Source organism: Gadus macrocephalus, chromosome 6 (genome assembly GCF_031168955.1).
Source record: "Gadus macrocephalus chromosome 6, ASM3116895v1".
NCBI classification, from domain to species: Eukaryota; Metazoa; Chordata; class Actinopteri; order Gadiformes; family Gadidae; genus Gadus; species Gadus macrocephalus.
In genome coordinates this window covers 15,600,545-15,611,916 of record NC_082387.1, presented here as the reverse complement: position 1 = coordinate 15,611,916, position 11,372 = coordinate 15,600,545, and the positions used below count along the sequence as shown (strand labels likewise).

The 11,372-nt window shown below is 48.6% G+C and overlaps 2 protein-coding genes across 3 annotated transcripts in view; one reads left to right on the top strand and one right to left on the bottom strand.

The window, feature by feature from the left end:
- kcnip3b (Kv channel interacting protein 3b, calsenilin) overlaps window positions 1–11,372 on the top strand; it is a 38,300-nt gene that overhangs the window by 8,289 nt on the left and 18,639 nt on the right. The gene's annotated exons all lie outside the window — the stretch shown is intronic.
- Window positions 107–11,251, bottom strand: LOC132459737 (solute carrier family 23 member 2-like). Its single transcript, XM_060054473.1, has 5 exons — window positions 9,771–11,251; window positions 8,581–8,679; window positions 7,600–7,716; window positions 6,530–6,687; window positions 107–354 (listed from the first exon to the last, which is right to left on the bottom strand). The coding sequence occupies exons 1-5, from the start codon at window positions 9,879–9,881 to the stop codon at window positions 237–239; spliced, it is 603 nt and encodes a 200-aa protein (XP_059910456.1). The 5' UTR covers window positions 9,882–11,251; the 3' UTR covers window positions 107–236.

The following is an 11,372-nucleotide window of genomic DNA, read 5'->3' as shown; positions in this document are numbered from 1 at the left end:
CTGTGCCGGAGTTGCCAGGTGTGCGAGTCTGATTGACAAGCTAGATGAAAATTGGTTCATACAGATGCAGATGTGACCAGAACCGATAATCTCACAGAGCACTTCACTCACTAATAGCTGAAGGATGGCTACGGCTATTACTTAAAAATTATAATCAAATTACAGCGCTTATGTCGTACTTACAGCGCATTTGACAGATTTGATTTGCAGACGTCAAACGTTATCCAATTTAAGAGTCAGTGAGGGAAATAGAGAAAGTATTTACTTGTATTGTTGCACTTCCATTTATCGAGTGATAGAATTGCCCTGGCTGGGGCGAGGAAGGCAAACGCACTGGCCTGGAAAAGAGGCAACCTGGGCAGAAACCACAAGAATACATTATCAATGAGGGATCTGAGCCAATTATCATTAAAGTTATTTAATGATATCATTAAAGTTATTTAATGATCATTAAATAAAAATTATAATTTCCATGCAAAGAAGAGTCTAACATGTCAAGCCATATATTTCAGTTTTTAGATGATGTCTCACAGGCCACCATCATTATCATGTTGTAATGATCCCACACTAAAGGAGGTTAGGGTTACTCAACTTGAGAAATCATTTAACTGTAACTCTAACCCTATTACTAACCCTGACTCCATAACTAACTGTAACACTAACCTGTGTGGGAGCAATATTTACTCCCGCACTAATCAGGGTCTGTCGACTCTGAAAGGAGAAACTGCAATCGTGTCTGAGTTGTCCGCAAAAATCCTGCCTGTCCTATTCAGAAAATACAATCCAGCAGATAAGGAGAGAGGGGAGAGCAGGATTCTTATTGAATATTGTGATTCTGTTCCATGACTAATCCCCATGACTAACTAATCTCTATTTACCAGCCTAACTCCAACCCTAACCCCATTTCTTACATGTTGCTCCATACAGCCCAACATCAACTTCCCTTCACGTGCGCTATTGAAGTCAGCAAGACAGTAAAGCAAGGAGCCAAGTTTGGGGAAATGAAAGGAACTGTCACAAGGGGCAGGAAGTCCGATGTGCTGAAGAGGGCAACAAGGACTTTTATGTTTGACAAATAGAGGAAGTGAAGCGTTACTAAAGTAGTCCCTCACTCTGAAAATAAGCTGTATACCTGCATCCCAATACGTCAGCAATCAGGTGCCATGTTACGTGGAAGTAGGTAATGACGTCGACTGAGAAATGTACCTTTTGTAACAGCAGTTAAGAGTCACAGTTCAGTTTGACTGCTTAAAGGGGCAATGTTTAGAATTGAGTGGCACCCACTGGTGAGGTGGCAGAGTGCAACCATCTGAATACCCCGCCCCCTCATGCCTTTCTTTCCAACGACTAAAGAGACGGGATGGTGGCCTGTACTGCCCTGGAACTTCTAAAATGACATCATCGTCTGACACAGCATCAAGTAGCAAAGTGTGAAGTGATAAAGTCCTTGATAGAGAACTTGATAGATTTAGAAATTGGCATTTGTTTGTAAAACTATAAGTCACGGCTTACGAGTAAGATAGGGATTATGATTTTGTTGTCTGTTGTAGTCTACTGTAGAAACATGGGTAACAACATGGTGGGTTCAGTGGAAGAGGCCACGCTCCCTATGAAGGTATGAGGAGCTCATTCTAAGGTATCAAAAACACAACAATCCTTTTTTCATGTGATTCTAACTAAAACATAACGTATATAATATTCCATTTCAGCATTGACCGTTACACAGGATTTACACAAAAAAAACAATGATAAATTCTGACTGTAAATTGCATACTTGTTGATTTAACTCTAAACATAAACAGCATATGGGTCCCCTAAGCTCTTAGTCATAATGGGCTCGCACACCTCAAAGTCCCTCGCTGCGTCATCTCTGTTGACACATCACTAACCATGGATGGCTGGTTCTCCATCCCCTTATCTTCTTCCTCATCCACCCCTCCCTCTTTCCAACCATCCCTCCCACCTCTCCCCCTCCCTCCCTCCCTCCCTCTGCTCCTACCTCCCCCCTCCTCTCCCTCGTCTCCCCCTCCCTACTCTCCCCCTCCAACCTCCTCTCCCCCTTCCTCTGCTCCCTCCTCTCCCCCTCTCCTCCCTCCCTCTGCTCCCCCCTCCTCCCCCTCCCTCCCTCCATCCAGACCTCTTCTGCTGCCGGCTCAGCTCTGATCACGTGTCAGGCAGGCCAGGGCAGGGGGGGCAAACAACAGGCTGCGCGTCACGTTGACCTTAGACAACCAGCAATTAAACAACTCTGTGAATGCGTGTGTGTGACGCAGCGAAATGGAAAGGAAAAAGGAGAGTGACTCAGCAAACATCTTTGCATTTCCAAGCACCATCAACATCATCATCATCCAGGGATACAGAGCGTAAGGTTAAATATGGTGGTTTGGGGGGGGGGGGGGAGGAGAGAGGATTCCCATTTTGAACCAATCAGACCTTAGAGCAGAGACAAATCAACAGAGACAGCCAATGTTGTTCAAATGTTTTTCCCCATTGTACCGACGCCACAGGTCGACGTGAGCTGGGCTCCTCTGTTCAGTCGGAGCTGGCTGGGACACATTTATTCCCTGGCAGCAGGGCCAGAATTGTATCTAATCACGGAACACACAAAGAAAACATTGGCCTCTGCATGTGTCTGTGGTTCTTAAGGTTTACTATTCGATGGCGGGGTCATAACAGGAAGTGCATTTGTTGACTGTCCACTCAGGCTATCAGTCAAGGCTACTGCCTCACCTCCGCCCCACAGAAATAACCGCAGATCCTCTCCTTCGGACCGATGACTCTTCCCAGGATATCGCTATCGCTTGTATCGTTCAAAAGGTTTATTTTTATCTCCCCGCTGGCTACGCGCAGGGTCTTCAGGGCGCTGGGCAGAGGAGATTAACCCAGCCCCTGAGACGCTGACGTGGGCCGGGCTGCGTGGGGAGACGGACCACTCGACCGCCGGTTCACATTCGATTAACGCCAGAGGGGGGGGGGAACGAGACCCGGATGCCCTCGCGGCCGCTTACACTGAGTCACTTCTGGGGCCACACACACTGACGTCTGCTGCCTCTTGACGCACACATCCAAACACGTCCGCTGCCTCTTGACGCACGCATAGGTGGGTTGGCGGGCGGAAACACACACACACGCACGCACGCACGCACGCACGCACGCACGCACGCACGCACGCACGCACGCACGCACGCACGCACGCACGCACGCACGCACGCACGCACGCACGCACGCACGCACGCACGCACGCACGCACGCACGCACGCACGCACGCACGCACGCACGCACGCACGCACGCACGCACGCACGCACGCACGCACGCACGCACGCACGCACGCACGCACGCACGCACGCACGCACGCACGCACGCACGCACGCACGCACGCACGCACGCACGCACGCACGCACGCACGCACGCACGCACGCACGCACGCACGCACGCACGCACGCACGCACGCACGCACGCACGCACGCACGCACGCACGCACGCACGCACGCACGCACGCACGCACGCACGCACGCACGCACGCACGCACGCACGCACGCACGCACGCACGCACGCACGCACGCACGCACGCACGCACGCACGCACGCACGCACGCACGCACGCACGCACGCACGCACGCACGCACGCACGCACGCACGCACGCACGCACGCACGCACGCACGCACGCACGCACGCACGCACGCACGCACGCACGCACGCACGCACGCACGCACGCACGCACGCACGCACGCACGCACGCACGCACGCACGCACGCACGCACGCACGCACGCACGCACGCACGCACGCACGCACGCACGCACGCACGCACGCACGCACGCACGCACGCACGCACGCACGCACGCACGCACGCACGCACGCACGCACGCACGCACGCACGCACGCACGCACGCACGCACGCACGCACGCACGCACGCACGCACGCACGCACGCACGCACGCACGCACGCACGCACGCACGCACGCACGCACGCACGCACGCACGCACGCACGCACGCACGCACGCACGCACGCACGCACGCACGCACGCACGCACGCACGCACGCACGCACGCACGCACGCACGCACGCACGCACGCACGCACACGCAGACACAGACACAGACACAGACACAGACAAGTAGAATGATGTTGTATTTCAGTGTCTCTCTGTCTTCACATCACTTAATGTGGGGACAGGCCAGTGCCTCTCCAACTGATACAGGGTTTTGTTGTTTATGTCCCCACAAGGACGAACCAAATAGCTGGTCCCAGGCCGCCTGGGTCATTGCCAGGGCCATATATCTCTCAAGATAGAGACTGCTTCTGTTCTTATGTGATTCACTCTTTCTTTTGTATAAAACTCTCCCCAAACCTTTGGTTCGGTGAAAAGAGGGATCGACAGCCAAGGAGCACGTCCGGAGACCGCTCCTCACCCAACTACACTAAAGACTATTCCACTCAAGTCTGTATCTTGCTGTATCACATCCTCAATTTAACCATCTATTCAACCCTCTGATCCACCTGTCTAGTTGCCTTGATTTTCAATTCGAAAATGAATGTGTGAAAATGAATGTGTGTGTCAATTCGAAAATGAATGTGTGTGTCAATTCGAAAATGTGTGTGTGTGTGTGTGTGCCTTCTAAAAAGAAGGCACACACACACACACACACACACACACACACACACACACACACACACACACACACACACACACACACACACACACACACACACACACACACACACACACACACACACACACACACACACACACACACTATGAACCTGTGGGGGCCACACAGGACAGGCCTGAAGCCGAAGATAACAGGCCTACGGAGGGAAGGAAGGACACCCGACACTTAATCATGAGTTCAACTTCCCAGGCCCAAGCCAAAAAGAGCTCATTCAGTTGTTAAACTGAAGATGTCAAAACTATGGTTTCACACGCTGTGACCCAAGATTACTTCATACCATTTGCCATGCGGATGAGGCCATAAGCAGAGTGTGGAGAACTCTTTGTCCTACACACTGTGTGTAACGCTTTGGTAGTCGATACACCAATGGACATGGTGAAGGCAGGTTAGGTATGTGTAGCAACATACAGTATGCAGGTTGAGGCATTCCATGTACATGTGGACACGCCTCATTGCCCATTGAGGCGGTTGCCTCTGGGTTTGCTGGACAGCATGGGGTGATTGATGAAGCTAACGTGTGGTGTTGTGTAATAATGAAGCTATATCAATGGACTTGCAAGGACGTTTCTTATGATGCTGTTTGTCACATGTGTCCGTCCGGAAAACGCTGGTATCAAATAAATGAAATGAATATGCACTATAAACGATTAACTGTATTGTTGTCCTGAAGGTTACTAATGCGAGGAAAGGTTGGATTTACGTGGCACTAACGAGACATTACATATCAGAGGGCGTCATTCAACAACTTTTTGAGGGCTAGCCTCTCGCAGCCATGCGCTGAATTGTGATCACATGAAACGATGAGCCCGGCTGTGTACAGTAGAGAGCGGGGGAGAGAGCCAAGAGTGCGAAGCAGAGTTTGGTATGGGAACATTTCCAACGACCATGCTGTAAACACTGCAATGCCGTGTATGACAACAACACAACATCAACAACAAAGTGTTTTTAGCCTCTGCCTGCTGTACTGACACTGTTGCCGGGTTGCGTCCGTGTCAACAAGGATCAACAAGAATGAGTAGGAAGGCTCAGGAGGTCGGACAAAAGCCCCAATGTGAGTCGCTCGTGTTATTCTTGTTTATAATCATTGCATTATCAACAAAATAACTACCTTCTTCGCTACCACTGCCAGGAATATGAAACGCTCATGCCTTTGATCTGTCTGCTGGGATCCGCCAAGTGGAAGTGACACTTCTCAATTCTTCATTGTATAAACAAACTAAATTGGTTAGACTAAGTCCTCTGACGTCTTCAAAGCCCTTCTATTAGGCTGAGACAGATTCCTTATTCTGATAGTGGAGGCTGCTGTGGAGGGCCTTCAGTAATAGCCAAGCAATGTTAGATAGGCCAATCTAATCAAGTCAGGATCATGAACGTTTCATACAACCAATAGAGTGGGATGAACTTAGAAGAATCACAGCAGCCTGCATGGCATTTTGTGTTTATTTATTATGGCTTTCAGTGTGAGCACAGCTGTTTCATATGCCTAGGTTTAAAGGTTTTTACTCTTGACTGTATTACAGACTTCCGGTTTCTGCCTTAGGACAGAGTGCTCAAATTTGATTTAATATCTGAGCAACCTTCTGTTTTGGGGTGAAATGGAAGATGGAGACCACTGTTAATGTCCAACTTGGCCTTTGTTTGCAGATTAATTTAAATAAAAGGTTGATCCGCTAATCTTTAGCATAAAGTTTTATAATGCTAAGGGTCACTTTCAATTATTTAAACCAATGAAATTGTAGATCAACAACGATGTTCATTTCGGGACGGCTTTGATTTGACTTCTGGACGGTACTGGGAGGAGGAGGGAGTTGGGAGCCCCGGTCTGACCCTGGACCCAGTGTGTGGCCGCGTGCGTACCTGCATCCGACGGTGGTCTGGATCAGGGTGGTTATCCCCACACAGAAGAAGATGGTCCCTATCAGCTGGCTGGTGGCCCACTGGTCGTAGCCCACACACATGGCGTCAGCCAGGAGGAAGGGGACGGCGATGGTGCCGCTAAAGCAAGTCAGATAGTGCTGGTGGGAGGAAGGAGGAAGGAGGAAGGAGGAAGGAGGAAGGAGGGTGTTGGTGTGAGTGAGGGCGGCTTTGGTTGTACTGGTCTGAAGATTTCATCGGTCATATCCCTCGACTGTAACGTTCCAAATCCACTCCCCTTCCCCCTCTCCATGTATTTACATGCACGGTAGGATTAACTTGAATCAATAGTAGGGACGCATATTTCCCTTATAAGTCAGCATTTTCTTTCCAGAGAATGAAACGCGTCTCTCCCGGGAAATCCCGGGATAAGTGTTTTTTGTGGCACCGGTGCATCATGAACAACAGCTTGTCCCAAACAACAGCTGAATGGTGAATACACATTATAGATCCATGATTTCGTCTTTTATGTGAACTAGCTTTGTTTCTATGCTCAGGGACAGAGGAGCTCCTCTGCTTGGTCGCAGAGTATTGCAAGCTTTATATAGGAAGCTCCTAGTGACTGTCAAATACGATTTATCACAGATGTTGGAGAGGGTTATGGCTCCGGCTACATTAAAAACACAACAAGAAATTTGTGGGCTAGCATATGTTCTTTCAAGTTAGCAATAGAGGACTTCAAAACGTCTACCGGCACGCCAACATTGTACATTATTCCACTTGTGGAGCCACCACTCCACCCACTCCAACTCACATTTGACGTTATGCATCGGTACAACAGATGGGTTTGCCTTGTTGCTAATGGCCATATCAGACTTAAAAATGAATTGTCGCATTGAATTTAGATTAAAAGAAGGAACATTTTGTGTTTTCTCCTGATTCATTATATGCAATGTGAAATTTTGCCAGGTACACTTCCATCGTTGCAAATGAAAACATAGTTGGGAAATCCCGGGAAGCCTTTTACAATACATTCCCAGCACTGGGACTTTGAGGTTTCATGTTTGCCTTACCTGTAGGCCGAGGAAGACACACAGGTACCACGGCGGGCAGTCTTCGATGGTGTAGATCATGTCATTCCGTCTGGCGTCCACGCTGTCTGTACTGTCCAACGTCTCAGACATGGAACACTATTGGCACACACACACAAAGTTTCTACTTTGACATACTGCTCATTGATTCATGGGTTTTATCATGGAACAGACCTTTTTATACAGAGTTACCAACAATGTACCCACTCAACATTTTGCAATTCGCAGTGCCCCATGTTGCAGGACGTCTAAAACTTCACACTCATTAATGACACGCATATTAAACAAATACTGCATTATTATTAGTAAACATATATTTTTGATGATGTGTGTGAGTTCACTTTGCAGGACAAAAGCATTGTGACCCTTTGTTAAAGTATGCGTGTGTGTTTGACTGCTGCTCCTCTGCACAAACAAACTAAAATGCAGAGTCATTCTGGCAACTCGATAAGGTGCATGTGATGTAAGGAAGGGGAAGTGTGTGTGTGTGTGTGGGACGAGGGGGGGAGAGACAGAGAGATGACTGGAGGCAGGATTAGGCCATAGCTCATGTTTCAACACTTGGAATGTAACAATCTAATATGTAAATCAGGTTTTTTCAAATGCAGGTTTTTTAAAAAAGGAAGAGGCACGAGGCACCGGCATGCGGTACATGATAGAAAAATGTTCTCCCAACATAATGAGCTCATTCTATAATATCCATTTGGAGGACTGATATCCAATATCCTATAAAACAGAGCGACAGAGAGCGAGAGAGAGAGGGAGAGAGAGAGCCAAAGCGAGAAGGCAGGTGGAGAGAGAGGCTGTGGTGACCGGGGGAAACATGATGGATCAGCTGGGGTAAACCTGAACGTGGAGGCTGACCCCGGGTCTGAAACACACTCCTTGATCAATGTCTTGGTCAAAGCCAGGCCGGCGATTTGGCTGACACAAGCAACCCTGTTTATTAGTCCGCAGACGTACCTTCTCTCCTCCTTGATTCTCTTTAGCGTAGACGGCCATCAGCTCTGTGTCCTCCGTGTCTTGTTCTCCATTGGTCTGGCTCACCCCATTCACCACCACCTACAAACACACACACACACACACACACACACACACACACACACAAACAAATTATAGGAAAATGATTGTGAAAGATAAATGTTTTATTTGTAGCATTTTTTTTTATATATATTAATATATATAGTTATATATACACACAAATACATGATGTAACATTACCCATATCTATATATCATATAACTAACATAACATTTCACAACCACATCTAATTGCATAGAGACATGTTACGACGAGGCTCCCATAAGTTCTCACTTCACTAGTCATGCCTCTCTTGGTTGTGCCTTACCTCCAGGCCTCACAAACAAACACAGGGAACCCAGAGAGATGACATAAGAAGGCATGGAAATGACATGTAAAACAACGACCCTGATGGTAAACCTTAATGTAAAGTGGCTAGGAAATCATGTCTAGCGGACGCCCGTCAGCCCCAGCTTCATGCTGCATTCAAATATCCCCCGCCTGGGATTCTTTTGAGTGTGGCCAGACTTGTCCATTCTGATTTATTCTATTCTGTTGCACATTTATGTGTTGGATTTGCGGTTGCTTAAATAAGCGAAACAGAGAGGAACACCATCCGATGTGGTCTCTATAATGGACGTGATACCCATGGCAAAGACCCTGAATAGACATTGTGGTGTTTTTAATGTTAGACAGTCTTTAAAAGTAGGGTCTTAAAAAAGCCAGTGAATGACTTGTTGGATAGACCATCAAAATAGCATCTGGAAAATAATAAAAACAATGCAGCAGCCACACGCTGCTAGGCTGAGGCCGTAGGGACAAGCTAGAGGGGTCCAAACAGAGGGAACGGAAGCAGCTGCGTCAAACACACACCGACAGGCGCTGGAAAACACAGACGCACGCAGGCGGGTTTTCTGCTTACATGCACGCTGCGAGAGTAATCACAGGATTCACTGAGTCAGAGGGAGCCAAAGAGTGACTGAGAAGGGACGGGAGGGGACATAATAGGCACGGGGAAAAGTACTCAAGTCTTCTAATCCTTTAATTACATGGGCAGGCAAACGGCGTTGAGTTGGCGTTAAATTGTCCCCACGCTCACACAAGCGGGAACGCTCCCAGACACGCATACCCACCGGAATAGGGTAGAAGTCCGCTCCGCGTTTGGTTTCCTCCTCATATTTGTTCCCGTTCCCATCTCCTCCTCCTTCTATAGATTTGGAGGTTGTATTCTTCCCCACGCCCATCCTTCTTCTCTCGTCTTGCCACTCTTCCTCTTCCTCCTCCTCCTCCTCCTCCTCCTCCTGCCCCTGGCTCTGCACCTCCTCGCCGCTGTGTCTGCGGGGCGCACCTTGCTCCCTCTCCGACGTGAATACTGAAGCCGTCTCCGTCACCCCGATGACATGGTCCAGGATGGCCTCGGCTACCGGAGGAGAGAAAACACACAGGTAAACGTGAGGCGCAACGATCAGCCCCCGTGGCACAAAGCACACTAAACATATCTAGGTGAAGTCATGGTGACAGACTGGAGCTCCTTCAGACAAAGAACGAGGAGACGAGGTCCCTCCGCAGACTACTAGTGCGGAGGCAGTGGTCAACACTTCCCCACGGCTGGCAGAGCCATTGATCGGAGGGACGCGGTCAATAAGAATAGGGCAGAGATACTCGCAGGAGAATTGACTAGGTGGAGAGCGCTTGGTTTATGTGCAGCCACGCATGCAAGGGCTACGGGTAGTTTCAGAGATTGGGAGCGAGGAGATGAACGAGCGGCAGGAAAAGATAGATGGCATCTGAAGGGGCGAGCAAAAAGAGAAGACTGCGTCAGGAAGATTTAGAACAAAGGACAGTGGGACATGTGATAAGAGAGGACCAGAGCAAGATAAAGGAATGTTGCATTGTACGCGTGTGTCTGTCCTCGAGCCATCCACGATATTAAAAAGGTATTTAAATTGCTATAACATTAAATGCCTTTAATGACCAGGGAAGAATTTATAATAATTTCCTCACCACATTCAAGACGCCACACCCAGTTCCAACTTCCAATCTGTTGCAGACCGTTAAGATTCTATTGAATCTCTAGCCAAAACCTCACTAGGTATTCCACCGATTTCCCAGAGACAATGAGATAGTGTGGGGGCTATTACATTTAACCGTCTTTGACGAGGTCTTGTCAAGGTCTTAGTGTTGCCCGTGTCCATGGGAACAGAATACAGCCTTGATTGTCTCAAGGCTGAAACCCAACCAGCCTGATGGGTGAGAAACCCTTGAATCCCAACTCATGTCAGACATTATGCATCATTGCAGACATATCCAGTTTAGCTAATGTATTAATAATTTCTACCATCTACAGGCTTCTGCAAGCTAGGGTATGGGGAATTTTGAGAGCCCAGCCAGAGTAAGCTGGATTCGGATATCACTGGACTGTGTCACTTCAGGCTTCCCTCCAAAGACACCCTGACCCAAAACATGTGACTAGCCTGCTAGCTTAAGCGATACTGCAGAATGTGCTCTATGGGAGCACGGGCAGAGTTCACGCAGGTAGCCTGCTCGGTAGGTTGACAGACAGGTATGCCATTCAACAATTTCATCAGGCTGAATGAAATGATTTGACAGACTGATTGCAGGCCTGCATAAGACACCGATACAGGATATTTTCCTTTTTTATTTTGACAGGGCTTTTGACTTATTGACAGCCGTTGGGAACGTAAGATAATTTCAAAAAAAAAGAAAAACAAATG